Below are 27,747 nucleotides of genomic sequence, written 5' to 3'. Positions count from 1 at the left end.
CCTATTCCTGGGGGTCACAACAAGGCTAGCAAGCAGCCCTCTGGTGCCTAGTAGTTTGGGTGTTAACGTGGGGTTCAAATCCCCCTTTATGTTTGCTGAGAAGGGATTTGAACCCTCACCTCTGACCTCTCAGATGAATGGCCTAAGTATCAGGCTAGGTGCTATTCTGACCTGGGGCCTCCCTTGCTCTTTTCTGCTGAAGCTGCTCCACATTCAGTACATATTCATCAGGCCAAGCCCAATAAACAATTGTGTGTAGTTTACTGGTTATGTGTGTGCCCAGCAGCTGCATGGTTCATCTCCCCTTCTTGGTTGTTGATCTCTTACCTCTCAAGTGTCAGGCCTAAGAGCAGGGCTAGGAGGTTTTCCAATGTGCTGGCTCTCAATTTTTCCTTCTGAGGATGGGTGACCTTCATTATCTTATTAAATAATCATTGAGCCACAAGTAAACCAAAAGTCTCTCTGTAATCCAGGGTTTTGGATGTTTGCTCCCTGAATAGACAGGGAAACAGGCAGACAGAGAGGAAATGACTCGCCCAAGGAGAGACAGTAAGGCAGTGAGAGTTGGAAACAGAGCCCTGGTCTCTTGATTGGTGCGCTGACTGTTGGACCATATAGCCGTTAAGTCCTAGTTCCTGATCTATCTGTGCAGAAGTTGCCTGCTCATTTCATTCAGAATGTACAGAGTAGTTTAAAGCAAAGGCTAATCTCAGTTTTCCTGTGGTGAAGGGTGACACCTTTCAGCTTCATCTTCCACACTGCTTGGACTTCTGGTAAGATTAAAAATGACAGACAAGAAGATTATTAAAAATTTAACTCTATCATATTTATTATCAATCCACAGGATAATTTGATTGCTACATGAGCTCATAAAAGCTATTTCACCTTTACAAAATTAAAAAAATGTGCCACAAGGATGTAATAACTGCTGATAACCCACCAAGAACTGAATCTTAAAATTATAAATTTGCCGTAGAAAAGATTAAAAAAACAATTATATTCACTTTAGAATTTTACTTTGAATAAAATATTCCCCTGTATAAAAAATAAAAAAAAAACTTGCTCTGGTTAGAATTAGAGGATTTTTTTCTTCTTGAAATCTGGGAATTTGCATAAGATTTTTGTAATATTTTTCTTCCTATTGTACCACGCAGCATTCAAGCATAGCAAATTAGAAACAAACATGAGAAAAGCAGTTTATAATGTGTGAAATCCATATGGGAAGGTTTATCTTCCTCTTCTTTCCCCTACTTCTCAAATCTTGTTAGCAAGAATAGCCTTGGAAAAGAATAAAGATGGAAGGGGGCTTTGAATGTGCCATTAATTAGAGCAAGGTAATAAAAGGCCTTTTCATAAGTGCTTTTTTAATAAGGTGCAGAAGCAGACTGCAATGTTGCTAGTACTGCACTATGTACATATTCACAATAGATTTTTTTATTTAAAAAAATTCCAGCTAGTTCACATTTTCTCTTCCATTCTGAGGCTTTCAGTTCCATCACAGCCTTGACTGCAAGAAGTGCAGCAGCACCACTTCCCTTGTGGTTGTTGGTCCTCTTATGAAGTACTGAAACTTAAGATAAGTGGGCCAAAGTTCTGTTTTTCCTATGCAGTAACCTTGGAAATCCATCTGGTTTCAGGTACACAAACGGATGGCTGGAGTCCTGAGTTAAAAAGCTCCAGTACTGGAGTCGGACACAGCAATGTTCTATATTGTCAAGGCTTTCCCTTAGATTTGTCTAATGTGCATCCAAGTTGCACCTCTTCTAGAGAAACATAAAATACAAAACCAAACCAAAACTAAAGAGACACAGCCAAAGGCTTAGCAGCTCTTGACTCTTGACTGGGTGATGTCTGATGTTTTTTTGATGACACTAGCCCGCGTCTCATGGTCTGGCCTGCTGCTGCTGGCAGAAGGTGAAGACACTACTTGTGGGAGAGGGATAGCTGGGAAGGAGGGCCAGGAGCTGTAAGGCAATGGGGAGGATTCTTCTTTGATGGTGACCTGGAGGTCAGGCTTGTTGGAAGTCACAAAGGTAGCCATACTGGGAAGAATATGAGAAGTGTTCCTCATACCCAGATTGCTCAGATACTGTTTGCCTTCAATGTTTTTCTTTTGCCAATGAAGCCGACCCTGAAAAGAAAAAAAAACCCTTTAGTGAATGTGAGTTTGTAACAGATACAGAGGCTGCTCTCTTCTCTCTTTCAGTCATGCCCTAAATTGCATTACAAGGTTGTAGCCAAATAAAGGCATAGCCACTAAAACCTGTGCTTCTAGTCTTTTAAGTGTGACTTTGAAGTTTCTTTTCCTTCCAATGTCCCATTCTCTGAAGGTCTAGCTCAGGAGTGGGCAATAATATGGTGGTGGTTTGTAGGATTAGTCCCCTGACATGCCGCTATATTTACCTGCACAGCTGCAGGTAAAGTGATCACAGATTGACCGCAGATCACCATTCCTGCTGTTCCCATTGGCCACGAACAGCGATCTGCGGCCAGTGGGAGCTGCAATCGCCAGCACCTGCAGCCATGCAGATAAATATAGCAGGCTGGTATTTGCCCAGCCCTGGTCTAGCTGTTCCTCTACTCAATCTGCTGATGGAAAACAAAGAACATATTCTGGAAACATGGACACAGAGGCAAGGATCTCTGATCTTCAAAGTGAAAAATCGCCTCCCCCCTCCACTGGATCTATCAGTAGGTTCCTCCTCGGAATGAGCAAGTGTTTCAGTCTCTGACGCTAGAGGAAGTTTGGTTATCCACAGAAGCCAAGGGCCTAAACATAGATATCTTTCCTGTTACTTAGCCAGCACAGAATCCAGCAGCTGTTAATGTTGCTAGCATTATTCTTTCATGGGCTATCCACTCTGATATCTGTGCAGCCTGTAGGCGAACATGCCACAGAGAGCATCTGCTCCATCCCCGAATGCATGCAGATCATCAGTGCACATCCAGGAAGTGACTTCTGAGACTGGGGAGCAGGATAATACTACTATTAAACTAGTGCTAAGCCTTGCACCGAGAAGGAAGTAGAGGTATTTCCTATCCCCAGGTTGTTCTGACTATCTTAGGGGAGGCTGCTGAGTTTTATTCTCCTCTGCCTGCAAGAGCAGGATGGAAAATATGACCCACGGGATCAGCCATGTTTTAGGGTCACTTATTCCTTATGCATGCCCTACTAAAGCTGCCCCTCCATCTGGTAGCAGCTCAGCCATACACCAGCACACTAATCCTGCAAGATGCTATTTTTATATCCTTAGAGAATTTTCACTTCTTCTTACGGTATGAAATGTCATTAGTTGAGTAAGTGCTCCCCCCAGCTCCCCTTCCCCTTTAGCAGGATAAGGGATTAAGAGCTTATTTAATGCTGAAGTAACTACAATGCCAGCACAGTTAACGTTGCTGTACATATTTTATTTCGTAACAGAATTCTCTCCCCAAAAGGATTCTATTTTTCTTTAAACAGAACAAGAAAAGGGCCTTGCAGGAAGTCTTTTATGAATATGAAGCTGGAACCCTGAAGCCAAATTTTAGCCTTGTCTCTAATACACATGTGTATTTTATGTCCAGTTACATGAAATACACTTATAAGGCTGAGATGGACATGTACAAATAGATGTGCATGTATTTCATCAGGTGCAAATTTAGATGCTGCAATGGAACATTAGTCCATGGGTTCTGTTAGATCACAAGCAGTAGTTCCACACACAATTTGGTGGTTATATAGTATTTCCTTTGATTTCTTTTCATTCGAGGCATGAAGACAGACTCGCCAAGAAAGCACACATGCACAAGGGAAGTCAATGTGCATTCAAGTACACAGTTAATCAAAGAGCCTGGGCTCATCAGTTAACCCTCTTGGTTACACACCACTCCCCCTCTCTCTTCCCCTCCGCAAGTGACTTCCGCAGAGCTGCCTACCTCCCACACTACTGCCTCTGGATATGTCTCTAGACTACAGAGTTTTTAAACTCTGCCACGTCTAGGGAACGCGTCTGCTTTTTCAGAACAGTTTCCGAAAAAGTGGGCATGTTCTTTCAGAATCCCTGTATTCCTCATAGAATGAAGAATAAGGGATCTTCCAAAACAGGCGGTTTTTCCCACATTTGTGCCCATATAGATGGGCCAAATGTCAGAAAAGCATCTTCCGAAAAAACAAGCAGAAAAAGGTATACAAATTGTGGTTCGCAATTTGCGTATCTTTTTCCGGAAAAAAACCGCAGTGTAGACATAGCCTCTGATACAGTGGCGGATGGAGGGAGGGAGGAGAGAACTGGCTCCCATTCCCTCCACGTGTAAAAGTGTAACTGCTGAAAAATACAGCAGTTACACGTTTACACAAATACATACATTTTAACATCCCTAACATGCACCACCATTACATGTCTTTTTCTTCACCAAGATTTTACTGATGAATTATTTTACTTCTAATTTTCAGAGATCATGATTTTTAAAAAATTTTTACAAGCAACTTCATTCTACAAGCATCAGGACATTCATCTCCATACAGCCCTCCTTTCACTATTAAAATGAATACTGTATGAGCAGTAATATACTCGGTGGGAAAGAACCCCCAGAATGTGTCACTGTTCTTGAAGAATTTCTCTTGAGTACTATAAAACTAAGTGCTTACCTCTGCATTTTCTTCATCACTGGGAATGCTGTCTGTCGTTTCACTTTCTGTTGGACAAAATGGAAGTAAAAATGAAAGTGGGTATCATTCTACTTGAAGGATCAAAATCCATCAAAACAGACAATATCCCCTGATTAAAAAAACAGGTCCCTATAATATCATCCAGAGATAACAAAAATTTAAAAGAAACACACAAATAAACTGTACAACAGCCTTCATTCCCTGTAATGTATGAATTAACTCCAAAAAGCTTAACATGATGAACAAGCCAGTGCACTTAAACCAGGAGAACAGACTACACTGTGATGTGGAAAATGTTAAAGAGAAGCAGATGCACAAGAGGTAATGACTGCTTCACTTTGGGGGCAAAGTAGAGACTTTATTTTTCCTTCACCACTGTGCTTGTTAAGCATGGTCTTGCTAAAATGTTACAGGTAAAGTTATTTCTTTTGCTTTACCAAAACAACTCTATCCACAACCATACCCAAAGATAAAGCTGCTAAATTTTCAGCCTTTAGGGCTTGAATTCTGTAACACATTTTGTTACTGCTACTATAGAATTGTTCCCTTCCTTCTCTTGCCCTTAATGTCCCATCAGTGTGCTCCAGCCCCCCTCCCAGGGAGCCCCCTGACACCCCATGCTGCTGCCTTTCTATCAAGGGAATCTGCAAGGGAATCTGGTTTTTAAACTGGTTCCCCTCATAGATCAGCTCCCACCTCGCACCCCACGCTACTGCCCTCCCACCTCCAGACAAAGGCTGCTGCTGCAAAGCAGCCTCTGCTGCTGGGGACCCTTGCAGACAAAGGCTACTGCTGCAAAACAGCTTCTGCCTGCAGCCGGGCTGCCACAGACAGAGGCTGCTGCTCTGCTCTGGCCCCACATGGAGCGGGGGGACAGGCAGGTGGTACCACAGCTCCTCCCAGCAGCAGCTTCTGCTTCCTACTCCCACTTGCTGTCTCTGATACAGAGGCAGTGATGGGGGAAGTGCGAGGAATCGAGAAGATTAACTGATAAGCCTAGGCTTATTGATTAATCGTATACGCGACTACTTGCTTATATCCCTTATCTGTATTCCTGTCTCCAACCCCAAATGAGCACATTGTAACCACGAGGGGGTGAGTAGGCCATAGATCCTTTTCTGTGTCACATACAGTGCTAAGTAAATAGATAGGATCATTGCATTCTGGAAGAGTCACTTTTATTGCAGAATAGCCCAGCCACCTGTGGGAATTATACAGAAACAGCTGTAGCAGAACAGTTATTCTGACATTGATTAGGACTTTTCATGGCTTCGCATCTGCTGGATAAACAGACTCTTGATAAACAGAGTTGCCACAAAAACGGCTTTTACTAATTAAGCCAAGCTACAAGGTAGGATGGGAGAATGACATGGGTAGAAGGAATTTACATGCAGACAGAAAAGTGTGGTAATAAAGAATTTTGTAATGCAAACAAGAAGGAAACTATCCTCATTGTTACCAAAGGCTGGGCAAGAAAAGGCTTAGCACTGGTAAGAGAATGTTGCGATTCACAAAATTCTAAAGAGAGATTGCAAGACTATTTGAATTATTGTCAACAAGGTGAGGATTATCTGTCAGCAAAAAATGAGGCTGGTACTAACGAGTTTCAGACAGTAGTTAAAATACCAGAGGATCCACAAGGGCAATAATAAGCATTATTCACTTGAATAGCTTCTAAAAGGAGGTTAATGGGTGTTTTCAAGAAAACATTTTTGTGTGGTATAAGGGGGGGTCTCAGAGCACTTTATGATACCAATGATAAAATAATTGTTATCGTGGTAAGTCACTACACAATGTGGTGGCCCTCTCACACTATGCAATATTGCACAAAGGATGCATCAGGTATATCCCTTGTGTGTATTGCTTTGCCACACTATGCCATTGCAAGGTCCAAAACAAACCTGGGACTTTTGAATGGCTGTTGCATTTGAATTTGCACAATGCAAAGTAGAGCCAGGGAAGTGAGATTATCCTATGAGTTTCAGGGTCAATGGCATATTAGGTTGCTTTAAGAGGAGCATTGCCAGTAGAGCCAGAGATGTGATTATTCCTCTATGCGGCTCTGGTGAGGCCACATCTGGAGTACTGTGTCCAGTTCTGGGCCCCCTACTATAGAAAGGATGTGGATGCACTGGAGAGGGTCCAGCGGAGGGCGACCAAAATGATTAGGGGGCTTGAGCATATGACTTACAAGGAGAGGCCGAGGGAGTTGGGTCTATTTAGTCTGCAGAGATGAGTGAGGGGGGATTTGATAGCAGCCTTCAACTTCCTTAAGGGAGGTTCTAAACAGGCTGGAGAAAAGGCTGTTCACAGTAGTGATGGATGGCAGAACAAGGAACAATGGTCTCAAGTTGCAGTGGGAGAGATCCAGGTTGGATATTAGGAAAAACTATTTCACTAGTTGGGTGGTGAAGCACTGGAATGGGTTACGTAGGGAAGTAGTGGAGTCTCCATCCCTAGAGGTGTTTAAGTCTCGGCTTGACAAAGCCCTGGCTGGGTTGATTTAATTGGGATTGGTCCTGCCTTGGGCAGGGGGCTCAACTTGATCATCTCCTGAAGTTTGATTCTATGATTCTATGAACACAATGCTATTCGCCCTGACATTAAGATAAAAAATATTTTCTGTAAAAATGTATCAAACTAATCTGCCTAATAGTTGCAAGGTAAAACCACAGAGAGTCACACCCAGACCAGTTAGTCCAGGACTACTCAACTTTGGAAGCCCCGGGGGCCACACTGATACTCACAGCACATGCCGAGGGCCACAACTTAAGTGTGGTTGCATATACATGCAAATATATGCAAATAGCTTCTCTCACACTGATGGGCATGAATACAAAGATTAAAGCAGGACTACACAACCCACAGGCCCCATTTAAGTCAGTTCTGCTGATATTAATAAAATGCAACATTTACCCGATTTTCACCCATGTGACAGCACTTTTAATGAGCAATGACAGTCTAGGAATTTAACTACTAAAGTGCAACTCAACAAAAGACCATTATATTGACAACTGTTTTGTTTTGGCTCCCACCCGCGGGTTGTATGTTGAGCCCTGCGTAAACCCAAACTGTACCGTGGGCTGCAAACAAATGGGCCACAGGCTGAATGTAGCCCGCAGGCCGTGTGTTGAGTAGCCCTGAATTAGTCTATTAGAGACTAACTGAAAGGACAAACATTTCTGTTTCTACCCATTGCCCTGCGAAGGCTTGTAAGCTAGCTGACAGTGCAAAAATGAAGGACATGTTGTATCTTAAACTGTTGCCACCTTTCAAGTATGCTTATATCAATAACTGTCCAGCTCCACCATTCTGTAGACCTCTCTGCAACAGAGATGGCTCCCCTCCTTGCAGTGAAGCACCCAATTACATACTTGCACAGTGACATTATCATCAGCTGAATGACATTAGTGCCTAGAGGCCCCAGTCGCTTTGTGTTAGACACTGCAAAAACATATAGTAAAGAGACAGTCTTCACCCCAAAGAGCTCAGGCCCAGACCTTTAAGCCCATCTCCCAATTCTCCTATCTGTTGTGAGGCTCCATAAACTGTAACTTTAGAACCATGGAGGAAGAGTACTGGTGGGATGTTGACAATGTATCTCCAAATACAACCACAGACTATGAAGTACTCTGTGTAGATTTCCTTAGTCTAATACTTTAGGCACCTTAGAAACTAAAGCTTTCAAATGTGCCTTCAGATTTAACTACAAACATTTTTAAACGATTACTGATAACTACATTGCAATATTTTGGTTGCTTAAAAATATGTAATACAGGTTGAATCTCTCTAGTCCAGCACTCTCGGGACCTGACTGCTGCCAAACCAGAGAATTTGCTGGACCATGGGAGGTCAATATCGTCTAGCAGCTTTACCAACACTTTCACTGCTTACTGAGCTCTTAGAAGATGTTTAGGAGTAAATTAGAGCTAAATAACAGCACAGAACACAGAAAGCCAAGACTGGTGGCTATTAACAAATTGTATAGGACTGTGGGAAATTTGGCCACATCCATGGTAAGTGGACATCCAGCTAATTAAATCATGCCAGACCATAGATGTTGCCAGACCAGAGACTACTGAATTAGAGAGGTTCAACCTGTAATTAACTGTAGTTTAGACTATTCAGGGATAGATTCTGCTAGCTCTTCCCACGTTAACACCTTTCTCCAGGAATTATTCCATTGAAGCCTTTTAGGGAACAAGCTTCTAATCATATGAGTAGGGCCAGCAGTAGCTGGCTCACTGTTCCTTGTACTTATTACATGAGACAATACATGTAAACAGTAGATGGAGAAAATATACTGTACTTATGATTTTGTTGCTATATAGTAGGGATGTTAGCGTGTAGCCCTTTACACAGTTAACCAATAAGCTTGGGTTCATCGGTTAATCATAACAGTTACACATACCACCCCCCTTGCTGCCTCAATATCAGGAGCAGCAAGGGGGGGTGGGGAAGGGCAGCAGCTGGTGTCCATAGGGAGCTGGCTCCTGCAGAGCCACCTGCCTCCTACAGAGGCAGCAGTGGAGGGCCGGAGCAGGTGCTCAGGGACAGCTGGCTTAAAAGCCAGCTCCCCATGAGCACCAGCTCCTGTAGAGCCATCTGCCCACCTGCGCTGTTGCCTCTGATAGAGAGGCAGCAGCACAGGGGGTGGGGCAAGGTGGGAACTGGTACACACAGAAAGCCGGCTCTGAAGCCAGCTCCCCCACGCATATTGGCTCTCACCGAGCTGACATGCCCCCCCCCCCCACATTGCTGCCTCTATATCAGAGGCAGCAGCACAGGATGGGCAGATGGGAGCTGGTACGCGTGGGAAGTTGTTTTTTAAGCCATCTCACCATGCATGCCGGCTTCTGCACAGCTGCCTCCCCCCTGCCATCTCCCACAGAGCTGGTGCTTGTTAGGAGCTGAATTAAAAGCCAATTCCCCATGAACACCAGCTCTCACAGAGTCACCTGCCCCCTGCACTGCTGCATCTTTATCAGAGCCAGCAGGGTTGAGGGAGGAGCTGGAGCTCGCCTGCACCCACCACACGTGTAAATGTCTAACTGCTAAAAAATCCAGCTGTTACACATTTACACAAATACATGTTAGATAACATCCCTGCTATAATTATATCTATCTAGCTAAAGAAGTTTTTCCTGTGGGATGACAGAATGACATCCATCATGTCACTCTGGTGTTCCACAGGCTCCATCCTCACTGCGATTGGGGTGCGAAGACAGGGAGACTGGGGCTAGCTGTGACCAGGGAGAGAGGTGGCGGGGGGGGGGGGGCCAGGAGGCCGGAGCTGGGTGCGACTGGAAAGGAGCTGGGGAGGCCAACTGGCCAGGGAGAGAAGGCCAAGGCTGGCTGCAAACAGATGTTGAGGGCCAAGAGGCCAGGGTTGTGACTGGGGTAGGGAGGTCGAGGGGCCAGAGCTGCAATTGTGGAGGTGGTGGGGTGGCTGGGGCTGGCTGTGACTGGGGTGGGGGTAGAGGAGTCCAGGGTGGGAGCCAAGAGGCCAGGGCTGGCACAGATCCCATCTCTTCCCAGTAGCTGGGGGTAAGTGGGGGAGAGGACAGGTCTGCTCTTGCCTACTGTCTCCACTCCCCAGTGGCTGGGTCTGGTGTGGCTCCTAGTTCTCCCCACTCCGGTGGCCGGGGGAGAGGCCAAGTCTGGCATGGCCCTGGCCCTTCCTGGCAGCCGGGGGGAGAGCCAGGCTCACCCACCCCTGGGGACTGGTATAGCCCTGATGGCTGGAGAGTGGGGGGCCGAGACACTAGGACTGCCTACCCCCTCAGACGGGGGAGAGGGGGCCTGGCAAGCGTAAGGAGCAGAGGGCACCACCCTCTAGTAGCATAATAAATATTAAAGAAAACTGAAGAGGATAATGGGGGATACAATATGTAAAAACAAGGCTGTGCAGGGAGAGAAGGAGAAGCGAAAAAAGGCCATTATATCTCCTGGGCCGCTTAAAATAGGATTCATCTGTAAACCAATTATAGTGACTAATCAAGGAAAATCGTGGGATGAAGAATAAATATGATGACTCTAAAAACAGCAATAACAAGGAGTCCGGTGACACCTTAAAGACTAAAAATGTTATTATGGCATACACTTTCCTTAGCTGCAACTCACTTTGGCAGATACATGAAATGAAAGAAAAAGAAACAGATAACAGGGATGCAGAGATGGGAGTGTTACATCAGAGCTAATTTATGCCATAATGAAATTGTTAGTCTTTAAGGCACCACCTGACTTCTTATTGTTGTTGCTGAAAAAGACTAACATTACACCCTCTTTCTGAAACCTGTTATCTAAAAACAACATCAGTGCTATAAAGACTATAATAGTAAAATAATATTGTCAACTTAAATTTGGGCCAACATTGACATATTGTAAAAAGAAGCTTTTATGAAATGTAAGACTAGCAAGAGTGTTACAAGGAGGAGGGAGAAAAATTGTTCTTCTTGGTCTCTGATGATAGGACAAGAAGCAATGGGCCTAAACTGCAGCAAGGGAAGTTTAGGTTGGACACTAGCAAAAACTTCCTGTCAGGGTGGTTAAACACTGGAATAAATTGCCTAGGGAGGTTGTGGGAGGTATTTAAGAGCAGGGGATTAGACTCAATGACCTTTCAAGGTCCCTTCCAGTTTTAGTATTCTAGCAGAAATGCTTCCATATTGAAAATATCCAATGAAAAGAGTTGTTTTTAAACAAACAAATATTCTTCATTAGCATTTAAAGCCCCAAAACTGCAGTACTGAGACTCTGATGTCAATGCTAAAGTGTCAACGAAACAAAACCAATTGATTTTTCACTGTTCAAGCTAAAAAAAAACCCACAAAAATATAAATAGTGGCAGAAACACGGGGGCTATGTCTACACTGCACCCATCTGGTGCAAGAAATATGCAAACAAGACAGAGTGGAATATAGCCACGCCTCATTTGCATAATTAACTAGGCTCTGTTTTTGCATAAGAGGCTTTTGTGCAAGAGCCGTTCTTCCTGAAAAAAATGCAGGAGAACAGTTCTTGCACAAGAGGGGGGTTTTGCGCAAAAAGGAGCTGTGTAAACAGCTCCTTTTTGTGCAAAAGCCTCTTGCACAAAAACGGAGCCTCATTTGCATATTTTTGCGCAAGAGGCTATAGTGTAGACATAGCCTGGATTTGTAACTGTCTTTGACCTTTTATAATTAAAGATGTAATAGCGAAAGAAACTTGTTTGCAGCATAAGGAGACAAGGTGGGTGAAATATCTTTTATTAGACTAACTTCTGTTGGCAAGACAAGCTTTCAATCCACACAGAGCCTTTTTTCAGGTCTGGGAAAGGAACTCAAGAGTCACAGCTAAATACAAGCTCAAACAGATAGTTTAGCATAAGTAGTGAGCACTTATTCTAAAGCACCATTCAAGATGAAGTGGTCCATCATTCTACCTTGAGGCTGTCTTTCTAATAAAAGATGTGCATTCTTGGTTTTTTGCACCTACAAAGGGTTAAGCTACAAAAGTTTAATTACTTAATTGGCACTTACATTTCCCTTCTAAAACAGAAGTTGGTTTCTGGCTTCCCAGTGTGATATTAGGGAAAATACTTGAAAGTGTTAGAACTCAGGTCCAAAAAATGACCAGTGAAGTGTAAGTGTTTTCAGAATTTCTGTCAACTACACTAAGACACAAAGCAAAGAAACCATCCATCACCTATATATCCCAAGCTGTCGTATCTGCCTAACATTCTAGCAGCTCTCCTGAATTTTGTGAAAGTGCTTTTGAGGAATGACTTACCTGCATAAGAGGAGACAGGGGAGATCTGCAGAGGGTACAGCTGACTCATGCTGAGGGGCTGTTCATCACACTCTGTTGTCACCTCTACTACTTGGCAAACATCAGGAGGATTGGCAACTATCACTTGCTCCTCAGTACTGCCATCAAGGTGAGGCTGTCCTATAACTCCATAATAGAAAGAACAGTTAAGTTATTGCAAGACTCCTTGATTTGTCAGACACATTGCACTGTTGGGTTAGTAGCCAAATTCTGCGCTTTCCTCCACCTCTCTATCTAGCTAGGCTTCTAAGAAAATTTTGGTTGATGTTTTCAGTCTCTAACATCTTTAGAGCTGCCTCCTTCCTTTCCAGTTGTCACTGGAAATGCTTAAGCTCAGTAAGTGTGGCCCACAGCCAGAGGTAGCCCACAAACTTCCAAAATGCAGCCCGTAGCTATGCTCATCTCCAATATACAAATGAGGCCTTACCGGAATGAACAGGGCTCAGCAAGCAAGTCTCCATCTTTATCAGAACATTACTTGCTCGAATCACTGATTACTGTAGACGAGGGATATAAAAGCTTCCCAGATAGTTAACTGGTTAAATGATTTGTTTAACCAGTTAACCACTGGCTGTGAATGGCAGGGGCTGCTCCAGTCCCTACTCACCACAGCCCTGGGGGCTGCTGCTTCTCTGCTGCACCATGGGAAGCAGGAGCTGCTTCTTTTACACCAACAGCTGCAGGCACTGCTCCTTCCCTGCAGCTGGTGGCAGGGGTTTTTCCTTACCCACCACAGGCAGCGAAGGCAACTTTCCCACCTGCAGCTGCAGGCAGCAGGAACTGCTCTGGGCCTGCAATCCACTGCGGCCCTGCTGGCTGGACCACTGTAGGTGGGGGGAGATCTTTGGTTAATCAGTTCACCTTTAACATCCCTACTGGAGACTGCACTTTTGTATTAATGATGATAGGGAGCTGCAATACATTCCTCTTAATGTCAAATGCTGTTCATGGCAAGCTGCCAGTTCTTTGTGGACTTTGGATGCCCTGACAGACATCCTGTGCTATAAGGCACAGTGGTTCAAAACTCAGAAACAGTGGCCCAAATGAATCCCTGGGTAATTCTACAGACTTCAGTAGTCTTAACCATGGACTGAATATGGCTAAGTTTCTTCTGGAGAGAGGAATGAAGCAGGGACTTCTTAACATCCCCTGCAATATCAGCTACGGTATATATATAAAAAGCAATGTCGAGCTGCTAACCAAGCTAAACACACCAGGGTGTGACTGTGACTGAAATGTATTTCACGATCTCTGCGCTGCAGTTTGGTTAACTATTAACTAAGGAATTTCCCAATTCAGCAGGCAAATGCAGCTCCACACCTCGGTTAGAAAAAGCTCCATATTTTTCCTTACAAAGTTGAGGAAGCCTATAATATTCTGCAAGCTCTTCATCCAAGTATCCCAAAACATTTTACTGACATTAGGTAAGCCACACAACACAGCTGTGAGACAACTAAATATTTTAAAGATGTTTTAGAGATGGGTAAACTAAGAAACCTAGAAAATAACTGACAGAAAACCTTGAACTTCCAGTCATGTGTTCAACCCACAGACAAATACTTCCTCCTTGTACAACTTCACTATCTCAACAATATCAACATAAAACAATTACACTAATAAAATTCATTCTATGTGTAGAAAATGGTGGGGGCATTATATTACAGAGAGCACATATGCAGTATGTTGTCTGTTCCCCACTATACTATGAAAAGGTTTTTTAAATTAACAGGGATTCCAGCACTGATGTGAAATACATTTGCTAAGCAGAAGTTATGCACAAATATAAATCTAAAATAACCAGCAGGTGATAAAAAGCTCAGGGTTAGAGCCAATCTCGTGTTTCACAGAATTGGCAGTCAAAAGCAAAAGATAAACGCTACACTTTCATTGGAATATGATGGGTTAAAACTCCATACTCAGGCAAAAGTCTTATGGATCTCAATGGGAGTTTTATGGGAATGTGTGCAGCAGCATTTGGTTCAGAGTGATTTATGAGTAGTGATACACTGTTAGATTTACGGATTTTAAAATGATGGATTGAGTTGCCTATTTTAAAGAATAGGAATCATCATACTGGATCTGATCAATAATTAATGTATTTTGCTATTTTTTCTCTGACAGTGATCAGTACTGGATGCTTCAAAATAAGATAAAAAGTACCTATGTCACATGTAGAGAAAGAACGGTTACTTAACTCTTAACTGTGATTCTTCGGGATGTGTTGCTCATGTCCATTCCAATTAGGTGTGTGTGCGCAGCGTGCATGCACCGTCGTTAGTTTTTCCCTCAGCAGTACCGTTAGGCCCAGCAGAGGAGCCCCCTGGGGTGGTGCCGGTATATTGGCCCATTTATACCCCTGCTGGCTCCCTCACCCACTCAGTTCCTTCTTACCGGAATTCTCCGGAGAAAGGGTGGAAGGCAGGGATTTGGAATGGACATGAGCAACACATCTCGATGAATCACAGTTAAGAGGTAAGTAACCGTTCTTTCTTCTTCGAGTGATTGCTCATGTGCATTTCAATTTGGTGACTCCACAGCAGAACCTATGGAGGAAGGCTGGATGTTGAAGCTACAGAGGAGTGGAGGACCGCCCTGCCCGGGGTAGCGTCTTCCCTGGCTTGATGCGTTAGCGCATAGTGATTGGTGAAGGTATGGAGAGAGGACCATGTAGCAGCTCTGCAGATGTCCAAGACGGGAACCTGTGCCATGAAAGTGGTAGAGGCTGCCACAGCTCTTGCGGAGTGTGCTCTAAGAGGCGGGGTCGGTACACCCACCAGGGCATAGCACTCCTTGATGCAAGTGATTATCCAGGAGGAGATCCACTAGGAGAACATGGGTTGGCCCCTCGCCCATTCGGCGATGGCCACAAAGAGTTGCGGTGGCTTCCTGAATGGTTTTGTCCTGTCTAAATAAAAGACTAATGCCTTACGCATATCTAAAGTGTGTAAAGCCTGCTCTCCAGATGCGTGTGGCTTGGGGTAAAAGACCAGCAAGAAAATATCTTGGGAGGTGTGGAAAGAAGACACCACCTCGGGCAGAAAAGTTGGATGGGGGCAGAGCCTAACCTTATCTTTGAAAAACACCATGTAGGGGGGATCCAAGGTAAGCGCCCTGAGTTCAGATACTCGCCCGGCAGATGTGAGTGCCACCAGGAGAGACACCTTATAAGATAGGTATAGGAGGGAACACGTCATTAACGGTTCGAACAGGGGTCCCATAAGTTTGGAAAGGACCAGGTTTAGGTCCCAGTAGGGACGGGCTGGCAGACGTGTTGATAGAGCCTGTCCAACCCTTTCAGAAACCTGCTGACCACTGGGTTAGCAAACAGGGTTTTCCTCCCTTCCCCCAGGTGGAAGGCCGAGATGGCCACCAAGTGAACCTTGATGGAGGAGGAAGAGAGGTCCTGGAGACTGAGATCCAACAGGTAATCCAGGATCAGGGGGACTGTAGCCTGGCCTGGGTGCACCCCCTTCTGGGAAGCCCAGATGCAGAACCGCTTCCACTTAGCAAGGTACGTGGTCCTACTGGAGGGTTTCCTGCTACCTAGCAAGACTTACTGAACCTGTTCTGAGCACTGAAGCTCCTCCGCCGTCAACCACGAAGCTTCCACACTGTCAAGTGCAGCAAGTGCAGGTCCAGGTGGCGGAGCCTGCCCAAGTCCTGGGATATCAGGTCCAGGTCTCTGTCATGGGTTTCTCGCATGACAGGTTGAGGAGGGTTGAGAACCAGTGTTGCCTGGGCCATGCCGGGGCGATTAGAATCAGGGACATCCTGAATTCCCGCACTCTGAGGAGGACCCTGTGAATTAGCGGGAATGGCGGGAAGGCATACAGCAGGCTCTGTGGCCAGGGGAGGAGGAGAGCATCTCACAGGGAACCCTGTCCCTGCCCCATGAGGGCACTTCTTGTTCCGCCCTGTGGCGAATAGGTCTAGATAGGGAGACCTCCACACATGGAAGATAGATTGAGCTACATCCCACTTCAGGAACCATTCATGTCCTGCAAAGGATCTGCTCAGCCTGTCCACCAGGATGTTTTGGGAACCCGGGAGGTACGAGGCCATCGGGTGGATATCCGCCCGATGCAGAGGTCCTACAGTTGAATCATGTCCAAGCATAGGCAAGGAGAATGAGCCCTGCCCTGCTTGTTTATATATGCCACCGCTATAAGAACTGGACTAAAAAACTATGGAATCAAAGTCCAAGGTTCTGCTGCCAGCCTACCAGGAGCTTCAGATGCGCATCTGATCAGGACTTCGCTCCCCACTACCATCACTTGTGTACAGAATACCTGGCCAGTATTCTGTCACAAGCAACTTCCAGGCTGGTAACTATAACAAATACACAGAACCTGAATGAATGGATGAATGAATGTTTATATGTATAAGGGTTAAGTAGTGATAGGAATAAGTAGTTAAAGTTGTTTGCTTCTATCTTTTCTTTATTCTTTATTATTATCTTTACAATAAATTTGGCTTTTTGCCTTATCCCCCTCATAAGATCCTGCTTGCTTTTATTGGTATAACATGACGGGGGTCTCGGGATTTGTTGGGGGGCTCCTGTTTGTTGCCTGGAGCCGGGCGCAGTCAGTGCCTGTTGTTCCCGCCATTACCACTCCTGCTCCTACGACGGGAGAAGTCAGGACATGGGGCCTAAGGGGGCGCTCTAGGAACATTCCTATTTGAAAAAGTGCGCCTCTGGGTAGCAGAAGTGTGCATGCCCAAGGATTTTAGGATAGCCCAGGTATCCTTGAGGCCATGGAGCCTCTGATCGGTCTGCTCAGAGAAGAGCAAAGGGCCCTAAAACAAGAGGATGTTTTGGAGCTCCAGGGGAACCCCAGAACCCTGAAGCCAGGAACTATGGCATAGGACCACACCTGTGGCCATCACCTGGGCAGTGGCATCCGCTACATCGAGAGTTGCCTGAAGTGCTGCTCTGGAGATCGCGCTCCTCTCCTCTTGGAGAGCCTGAAACTCCAAGCAGGAGACCCTGGGGAGCAGGTCCGTGAACTTGTCCATGGACGCCCAGGTATTATAGGCACAACATGCGAAGTGGACTTGCTGATTGGCGATGCGGTACTGGATACCCCCAGATGCGTAGACTTTCCTGCCTAGCAGGTCAGTTTTCTTGGCCTCCCTGTTCTTAGGGGTGGCAGTGGGCTGGCCTTGTCTTTCCCTGTGGTTGATGGCTTGTACTACTAGGAGCCCAGGGGAGGGTGAGAAAACAGGTGCTCGTTGCCCTCTTGGGGAACAAAGTACCTCCTTTCAGCTTGCTTATCAGTCAGGGGGCTAGATGCAGGGGTTTGCCACAAGGCCTTAGAAATTTTGGCTACAGTTTTATTAACCAGAAGAGCCACTCTGGAGAAAGCATTGGAGTGTAGGATGTCTACCATAGGGTCCGAGTCTTCCAACACCTTCTCTTCCTGGACCCCCAGACTTTGGGCCAGGCGGCGGAGAAGGTCCTGGTGGGCCCTAGCGTCCATGGAGGGCACGGGTGGTGTGGAATCACCTAAGGCCTCATCAGGAGAAGAGGACGACAACCCCTTCTGAACCTCTCCTACAGGGGCGTCCAAGTGCGAGGAACCCAGGGACGAGGAAGGGGGAGGTTGGCTCACCAGAGCCGTGCTCCCCCGGGGCTTGGAGACGACTGATCAGGAGGTAGCAACTGGCCCGAAGTGTTGCCAAAGGAGGAGTTCATGGGCCTGAGGAGACGGAAACCAGCCTGGGTGGATCTACATCCTGGCTTTGGTGGTACGCCCAGGGTGTCCAGAATGGCCACTGGCTCAGAGATTATGGGGGGCTACGTTTGCTGCAACATTGGCACAGGAACAGGCTGTGTCCATTGTTGTTGGTATAGGTAAGGAGGGCTGCGGTGCCAGGAACGGTGCCGAGAGCGGGAGTGGCGCTGCGAACGGGACCGGGAACCCCTTGAGTACTAGGTGGATTCCACCTCAGAGTCAGATGAATACGCTGAGGCAGACCAAGATGGAAATGACACAGGTGCCGACAAAGCTATCGCCTGTCTGGCCATAGATTCCGGCTTGCCACGGTGCCAAGGTGGAGGTGGTGGCATGGCGGTGTGGGCGTCCCATGCAGAGGTAGGTGCCAGGGCCCCCTGGACTGGTAGCGGTGCTGAACGGTGGTGTCACGACCTGGGGCGGCAGCGAGGGTAAGGACATCCCGGTGGCAGGTGCTGTGAACGGCGCCGCTGGGGTCTGTAGGGGTGGTCGGTGGCGTCCAACCTCCTGCACCCGACCTTCAGATGTCCTGGAAGGAGGCTGGTGCTGATTCTCTCCGTGCTGTCTGGAGAGTATCAGGGTGGGGGAAGGAGAGGGAGAGGAGTCAATGAGGACCCTCGCTGCCTCTAAGGCCTTCAGCATGGAGGGTTCAAGGAAGTCTTCCATAGGACTGATCTCTCTGCACTGGGAGGAAGGTCTGTCCGACCTGCAAGGCCTGGGCTCCGGACTCGTCGGCACCACGTGCCCCGCGGGAGGGTGCACAGAGGGTGCATGTCTGGATGGGGACTGGCCCCTGTTAGGTCTCCTCTTTTTCTGAGGTGCTGGAGACTGGGACCGGTGCTGGGACCTCTGCGGTGCAGGAGATGCGCAGTGCACAGAACTGTCCCGCACCAACGCTGGTGCGCTTTTAGAGGCCAGTGCCGGGTCCGACACCAGTGCCAGCCTGAGAGCCGCCTCCATTAGCAGGATTTTGAGGCGCGATTCCCTCTCACACTTAGTACAGGGTTTGAAGGCCTTACAGATCTTGCAGGCTTCTGTGAGGTAAGCCTCCCCCAGACACTTTAGACACGATGAATGGGGATCACCACAGGGCATAGGCCTGTGACACTTTTTGCAGGGCTTAAAGCCTTGCGGACCAGGCATGCCCTGCCGTGGGCACATGTCACGAAGTGGCGGGGAGTATCTAAACAGAAAATAACAAAAGAGTCCTTAACTTAATTTGCAGCTACTTAGCTGGAGACTAATTGAAAGAATGAGAAGAACAATGTGGAAGACAACCATGATGCGGTAAGAAGGAACTGAGTGGGTGAGGGGGCCAGCAGGGGTATACAGGCAGTCCCCGGGTTACGTACAAGATAGGGACTGTAGGTTTGTTCTTAAGTTGAATTTGTATGTAAGTCGGAACTGGTACATACTGTAGGGGAAACTCTAGCCAAACATTTCTCCAGAGCTCAGTTTTATTCTCCCACACCTCACTTCCCTCAGTCCTTTATTCTCAAGCTGAGGTGTCTGCTGAAAAAGCCGCTCCGCGTCTCCCTGGTCTGCTGGGGGGGGGGCGCTAGCTTCGCGTCTCCCTGGTCTGCTGGGGGGAAGCAGCTAGTGTGGGGTTGCCTCACCCCGTTTGTAAGTAGGGATCCGATGTAAGTCAGATCCATGTAACCCGGGGACTGCCTGTATATGGGCCAGTATACCAGCGCCACTCAGGAGGCTCCCCTGCTGGCCCTAAGGGTACTGCTGAGGGAAAAGCTTCTGACGGCGCGTGCACGCTGTGCGCACACACCTAATGGAATACACATGAACAATCACTCGAAGAAGAATTATACAATACTGGAATACGAGGGATCCAGGGGAGAGATTTCTTCTAGTCCCAAAATGATGCTGAGATTATAAATGAATGTATGACAGAGTTAATAATTATACTCAGAGGTGACATAACTGCAGATACTATTCTTCTTAACAAAAGTATTTAACAAGAAGAAGGAAAGAAGTATTTTTCCCCACTTAAAAAAACTGTGTACACTTTTGTCCTGTAAAAAGACAAACAACTAATCCTCCCCAAACTAGAATGCTTATTTTATGAGGCAATCCCAGCAAAGGTAACTTCAAACATACACTTGACTAGCCTTTTTAAAAGTAGCCTGATTTACAATTCCTGCCATTTTGTTCCAGATATTAATTTCCACTGTAAACAACATTTTTCCTAGTTCTGCAGCAAATTCTCAACAAGAGCAGAGAGGTGGTTGGGGCTGAGGGTGGGAGGAGAGAGAGTCCCATGTTCATTATCAGTGTGAAACTGCTGTGTTGTGCAATGCCTTATTAAGAATAATCTGCCTTCACGGCCTTATCTTTCTTCAGTACCTGGAGAATTCTTTCCCAACCCCAAGAGATAACTTCAGTGCTCATCAGCAAAAATACAGCACCAAATGCCAAGGGCTTGGCCTCAGCTGTACCATGCTAGAATCATTTCAGGTGCTGTCTCCCTCTTCCTCCCCAGCACACAGAGGATAAATCTATTCTTCCTGGAAAGTTTTTTGTGTGTGTGTGTGTGTGGTGGGGTGGGGGGGGGAGGAGGAAGGGGGGGATGGAGGGTTTGCTTTCTGTGTTAAAAAACTGCTTGGAGTAGTAAATAAGGTATTTCAAATTTCCATTTTTTTGAGCCTGGGTCCAACTTACTTGGGAAATACGTTTTACTACAGTGCTGGAATTCCTCCAATGCTAATTTTAAGACCCTCTGTGATAGAAGGAGCAGAAATCTAAACATGCTCACAAAAGCACAGTGCAATTAAATATACTGCTCCCTGGACACTGGAACACCGATAAATTTTCCATCAGATATGTCTCTGAGTGAAACAAGCTACACTTGGCTTTCAAAATAAACACGACATAAAACAAGCCATTGCAACTAAAACAGACCAAAGAGCAAATTAACGTATTTTCAAACACTTCATCTGATACAGAAAAAAAATGCTAGGCCAACTGGTGACTGGATTCCATTTCCAAGAACCTCACTGTAACAATAACTGCAGCAAAGAGCTGTCAAAACATAACCCAATTTACATTGCTAAGAACCAAGTATTCACATTTTACTCTGACAGCTAACTCCTAGTGCACCAGTTTTAAATGTAGTTTTCACTGATTTTCGCTGTTAACACTTTGATGTTAGCAATATACTCTGTTACTGACGTGCTGATTAAAAAAATGGGTCAAACCACATTTAATCTTTTAATATGTAAAACAATTTTTCAATCACCACCAAAATGGCTACCTGAATAAAGCCCTTCAAGCCATCTTGGAATCATGAGAACGTCACCCTCTATGTCCCAATGTTACTACCCATCATGCACTGGATAAAATATCAACCTGTTTGCCAGAAGCTGGGAATGAGCGACAGAGGGTGGATCAGTTGATGATTACCTGTTCTGTTCATTCCTTCTGGGGCATCTGGTGTCGGCCTGTGTTGGAAGACAGAATACTGGGCTACACAGACCTTTGGTCTAACCAAGTATGGCTGTTCTTATGGTTCTAGAGCACTGTATAGGGTTCTCTTTGGAATTAGGTAATGTTAGGAAGGGCCACCAAAAGGATGAAAAGTACTTTATTCTTCCCTGAGAAGATGAGCTTGTTTCTCCCAACCCTTACTAGCCTTGGAGAAAGGGAAAGCTAGAAACCTGAACTCATATCTTGGTTTTGTGACATACCTTTAGACCATAAACCTGATCCTGTGAACCACATTTTATAACTTTGGCATACTCCAAAATATAAAATACTGTTGCTAGGGTCAGTTTCATGCAGTCATTTGTACTATTCTCATACCATCTATGGCGTTTAAAGTCTAAAGACCGCATACACACTGGTTTACCACATTCATGAGAAGTATGCACTGAAAGCACTTACCTACAATGTTCACGGTACTGTCAACTTCACTTTTTATAGTGGAGGGTAGATAATAGTCAGACGAGATCTCTGTTATTCCATTAGTTACTGCAAAAGATGACTCGACTGGTTCTTGCTAGAATGAAAATAATGGAGTTGTGTCAGATTTAGCTTTGATTTATATTAGCAATTTTGACTTTATTCCCTATTCATATCTTTGTGCCAAGAACAGCAACATAATCAAGTCAGTATCTGCCTATCATATACTCACTGACCCCAGGTAGAAGCAGGATGAATATCAATACTTAAATTCTCCAAAAGGAGGACAAAGATAACTATATTTCCAAGCATTCTCCATTTAAACTGAAGCTAAAAGTCACTCTTTACATTGACAGTGAGTCTCCAAAGATCAATTAATATGCTAATTCTTATAGAAGATTAACATTCGGGATAATGAGGTTGCCAAACTGCCTTAAAAATGTTTTATTAAATATTCATCCTCATAGTTTTCCAAACATACTGCAGCACTGAATCCTTTCGTAAATAACACCCAAGGTGTTTGTACAGTAATTACTAATTCTAGCCTTAATTTTTCTTTATCACAAGAGCCCAAAACAAAAAAAAAAGCATTATTTCTAAATTAAACCTTCTAAGTTTCATCATAACTGCTGTGATAAGACAATTCTGTTGGGAAAACAACACCTATTCGACCTATAACATATGTCTATGCATTTGCTGTATGTTAGCTGGGAAATCTATGTAAATCTCCTTTGATTATACATAATAAATACATATAGAGAGAGAAGCTTTTACAAAACTGGGACGTTCTTCAACAGGCTATCACAATTTTTTAAAGCAGGCTTTAACTTAAAAAAAATCAGCCTTCCTTCCTGCTGGATGCCTGACCAGGCCTATAAAACATAAAGAACAAAATCTCATTTTGGACAACGCCAGGATTAGTATAGTATGAGCCTGCTTCAATTTTGCCGTGAAACTTGTGCAATCATTTACATCTGAGCAAAGTGAGTGCAAAACAGATGTAAAAAAATACCATTTTGATTTGGTTGTGTCTTATACTCACGATGCCTGGGTATAATAGAATGCACAAATGCAAGGAAAAGGTGAATTAGACTTCAACTGTTCTGTTCCTAGTCCTTCCCTCTGTAAATCCAAAAAACTCCATGATCATGGTGTCAAGAGATACTGTGGGGGCAGTGTGATGTTTCTTTTCTAATGGCCTTGCTGTAACTGGATAGCTTTTGGCAGGCATAGTTGCAGTACTACCAACCAGGAAGTTTCTATTTTTGGTCCTGATTCTTATTTACACCTCTTTTTATTTAAAATGGAGCCTTAAAGTGAATGAAATGTAATTTAATCCCACCTGAAGGACTGTGTACTCCGACACAGCAGATTAATAACTAGCATAAATGGAAATCAGGCCTTTTATATGCAAATATCAGCATCAGTCCTCATTCCACAGTTGGAAAGGATGAATGGTGACAACTTTCACTGGTCCATCACATAGAATCCATGCACAGCAAAGAAAGATCTGGACTATACAAAGTCAAACTTATATTTTACATTACTTAAGCCGCAGTTCTCTTTTGCCTAACACTGATTTAATTCAGTGAAGTCACTCCGGATTTAAAAAAATGAGCATGAGAAATGAATCAGGGCTATAGTCTATGCATGCACACACTCTTAGGAACTGTGGAAAAGAGGAAGCATATGGGACTGTTAATTGGGGAACAATGGAGTCTGTGGATGTATGTCATTATAAAGCAAATATTTTCACATATATCATCTAGATAATATGTACTGCTTACATTCAGAACAGCTCAAAGCTTGGCTACTGTACTGTAAACAGAGGGGAGCACAGGAGTCAGGTCAAGGGGCTGGGGCGGAGGTCTCATGTTACTTGGTCCCTGCCTTGCGCTGCTCCCATTACCAGCCAAAGGGAGCTGTGGCTGTGAGAGTGATGCATGCAGGTAATGGTGGTGCACAAAGACCCTTCCTCCACTGCTTCCTCCCCCCAGGGGCCACATGCCACAGGGACAGCACATGCTTGTGCTGCATCCAGCCAGCATGGCAAGGGGCAGCAGGACAGTCTAGCAGCTGCAGCAGGAGCCTGTCTAGGAGCATGCACCTCCATCTCCAGTGCCCCCATCCCAGCTAGCCCCCTGCACCGCTCGCGTGCACCTGCTGCCTCTAGCTGGTGCAGCATGGGGCCAGCAGGACAGGCTAGGATCCCCAAAGCTAGAAGGAGCTCACCTGGGAGCGTGCGCCATGCTTCCATCTGCAACAGAGCACCTGCGGCACTGCCCCTTTCTTGCACTGGGGCACACTAGCCTACTTTCACCTTTGGCTGTAAGTTATAATCTTGGTCCTGGAAATGTTTCTAGTGGGCTATTTCTCTGCTACAATTCCCATATGCCATGCCTAATGCTATGAAACCAATTCCAAAACCACCATTTACTCTTTTTACAGCAGGGCTGATCCTACTCTTACTGAAATCAATGACAAAATTCTAACTGATTTCACTGGGGACAGGAATGGCCTAAAAACAGTCAGGTGGACACAAGCAGGATGAATTTACAGCAAGAACTAACCAAAATGGTCCCAAATTGTCTTGAGACATGCACCAATTTTTTTCTGTGATTTTTAAAAAATCAGAATTGATTGTGGAAATTCTAGTGAAAAACAGATTCTCTCTTGCTATCAGTTGATGCTGAGTAAATTACCATAAATTGGAAAATGCTAAATAGAACACTTCTAAAAGATAAAATAAAGCACCAGCACCAACAGAAATCAGCATCTCCTTGCAGCATGGACTTGAGCACCTATCTCTCTAACAGGGGCAAGGCTTAAAATACAATCCTCTTGTCAGCAACTCCCTGCAACTAGCTTTAGATGGCTTCCTGCTGCACATGTTGGCTTTTAAGAATATCATTCGAAAGTAGCCGTATTGTATAAGGAAGCCAAGGTGCGTAACTCAAGCATTGCAAATTGAAGTGTTGTTCCCGTGCTTTTCTGAGCAACTAAAAGTTAGGCACCATGTCACAAACCTAGCTCCCTTTGAGCACTAAGCTTCCAGTCCTTCATCTGTTCCTGCTGTATATTATAGACAATGGAATTATGCCAGGCACTTTAACAGGCATCATGTCATGGAAAAGTTTCCCAGCAATCTCCATGGCTACGTCTAGACTGGCATGATTTTCCGCAAATGCTTTTAACGGAAAAGTTTTTCTGTTAAAAGCATTTGCGGAAAAGTGTGTCTAGATTGGCATGGACACTTTTCCACAAAAGCACTTTTTGCAGAAAAGCGTCCGTGCCAATCCAGACTTGGTTTTGCGCAAGAAAGCCCCGATCGCCATTTTCGCGATTGGGGCTTTTTTGCACAAAATAATACCGCATTGTCTACACTGGCCCTCTGCGCAAGAGGGCTTTTGCCCGAATGGGAGCAGCACAGTATTTCTGCAAGAACACTGACAATCTTACATGAGATTGTCAGTGTTCTTGTGGAAATTCAAGTGGCCAGTGTAGACAGCTGGCAAGTTTTTCTGCAAAAGCAAGTGCTTTTGCGGAAAAACTTGCCAGTCTAGATGCAGCCCATGAGATTGAGACACTATTTAAAAGGTAAAGTACAAAGTTTTCTTTAAAAAAAAAATCTAAATCAAACCCACAGCTCTGTAGACTTGAAAATGATAAGCGTATTTCAATTTTCAAATAACATATTTGTAAATGAGTTCATCCTTCATCTATCTGGCAGGGTCTGAGTTAAGGATCACTTCTCCTCCTCCTCTAATAATTGATGGCATTTTAATAGCTGTCAAGTATAGAAACTGCAATCGTTTTAAAACATAAACAAATCTAAAATTGGCACATGTAAAGTTGTTAAAATAAGCCAGAATACTGTGGGATAGAGCATCCTGGCTCCAGCTTAAAGAGGCCGGTCAGTTGAGAGCTCATTGGAAGAGGGGGCTGCAAACACAGACAAACAGCTAAAATGTTCCAGTGTTACAGGATAACATAACTGAAAGACACCAGCTGCTACTCCGATCAGAGAAAGTATGGATAGAGCATTTGTTCTTTGCTGGCAATTTGCATCTCTCTGGGTGCAAATGATGATTGGCACATACATTAAAATTAATACTGGTGGCTATGTAATCTGCATAACAATTAAATAATGTAGTCTTAAAACAATCTTAAACTCAGTAAAAATACAATTAAGTGATATTTTAAATATTAAGTATGCTTATGTATTAAGTGACACAAATGCAAGCACTGTTTTGTTTGCCATCTCCCTTCACTGAAAACTATTGTCCAACTGTGGAGAATTTGATGCATCAGGAGAATTTTTTCCAGAATTCAGTTTTAACAAGGCTGCATTTCAAAAAGGGCCTTAGAGATCATCATGCATAAAATCCTTTCTCATGTCCTACTAAGTGGAGAAGCTCACACATATATAAAAACTAGTTCCTTCTCCTCAAAACTTTCATTTTAATTAGGGAAAATACAGGGCCATACCCTGCGATATGTACTCAGGCAGAATTTCTGCTGACTTCAAAACAGCTAGGGCCAAATTCTCCTCTGGTGTAAGCAGACAAAATTCCCACTCAATCCTGACATAGCTGAACCTACTAATGTCAGGGCTGAATTTGGCGTCTTTTTTAATAGGGAGTATCAGGGAAGTTAGCGGTTGCTCATTACTGGATACTGCTACAGATCATACTGTACAAAGGAGTTGTGATTTCTGTCAGTTTTCAAATTGTAGGGTAACTTGCTGTTATTGTGGCCACTGATTTCAATGTCAGCTTTGCCTGAGAAAAGGTTGCAGGGTTTGCCCTATGTCCTGCTAATGATTTGAGACTGCAAACTTTGTTTTCAATTGTTTTTTTCTGACCAAGACTTCTGATTTTGTTCTGGCTTACGGCCCAGTCCTGCTAACATTTACTCTGTAGAATGCGTCAGAGTCTTTCTAATGACTTCAATGGAACTACTCCAGATAGGAAGCACAACTATTGGTAGTGAGCATTTGCAAGTTCAGGCCCACAATATGTTTTGGCAGGAACTCCAATCTCAGTTCAGGCATGTGCAAAGGAGTCATGAATACAGTCTGGAACCATATCAGAGCTACCATTCTTATCTAATTACAAACTAATTTCCAATACAACGCTATCACAAATTAATTACCCTGGGTGTTTTTGTTACCTAAGACCATTCCCTACATATTTATTCTATTTCTAATAACATACATGTGCATTTGCTAAATATATCCAGAAGCTGCTGGTTTCCCAATATCCAGCTGCAACACAAAGGCAAGTGCTAGTCTGATCACATCAGCCACAGTTTCAACAAACTCCATGTTAAAGAAATGCAATGTGTGTCATTCTGAAGACATGCGAGAAACCACAAGCAAAGAAAAATGGTGGAATGAACTGCAAAGTAGCTCGGATACTATTTTAGGTTGAGTATAACTTTTCTTATAACAGAATTACTGACACAAGCTAGAGTGTCTCTCACTGTGGAACAGCCAACTCTTACCTTAATTTGTTTGGATTTGTCATCCTTCTCGGTCTTTGGTTTTTTTCCTGGAGCAACAGAAGGAAGGAAGGAAGGATTGTTACAACCAATTGTGAGAGAAACAATCACCTCTCTTACACCCATGCTCCCACCCCAGCC

At 44.7% G+C, this 27,747-nt stretch overlaps 1 protein-coding gene across 3 annotated transcripts in view; it reads right to left on the bottom strand.

Moving 5' to 3' along the window:
• Positions 1–10: 10 nt before the first annotated feature.
• Positions 11–27,747, bottom strand: part of IRF2 (interferon regulatory factor 2) — an 82,109-nt gene continuing 54,372 nt past the window's right edge. For 2 of the 3 annotated variants that reach the window (XM_006130171.5, XM_075930285.2), the window contains exons 5-9: positions 27,610–27,656; positions 22,087–22,201; positions 12,419–12,583; positions 4,628–4,674; positions 11–2,131 (exon numbers count right to left, since the gene is read on the bottom strand). In XM_006130171.5, the coding sequence (XP_006130233.1) occupies positions 1,820–2,131; positions 4,628–4,674; positions 12,419–12,583; positions 22,087–22,201; positions 27,610–27,656 (686 nt within the window). In that variant the 3' untranslated portion in view covers positions 11–1,819. The remainder of the gene's footprint in view (positions 2,132–4,627; positions 4,675–12,418; positions 12,584–22,086; positions 22,202–27,609; positions 27,657–27,747) is intronic. The other variant, XM_006130172.5, reaches the window with a different exon arrangement.

This window comes from Pelodiscus sinensis, chromosome 4 (assembly GCF_052426305.1).
Source record: "Pelodiscus sinensis isolate ZL-2025 chromosome 4, ASM5242630v1, whole genome shotgun sequence".
Taxonomy (NCBI): domain Eukaryota; kingdom Metazoa; phylum Chordata; order Testudines; family Trionychidae; genus Pelodiscus; species Pelodiscus sinensis.
The sequence above is the reverse complement of the archived record's forward strand: the minus strand, read 5'-3'. Positions and strand labels throughout refer to the sequence as shown.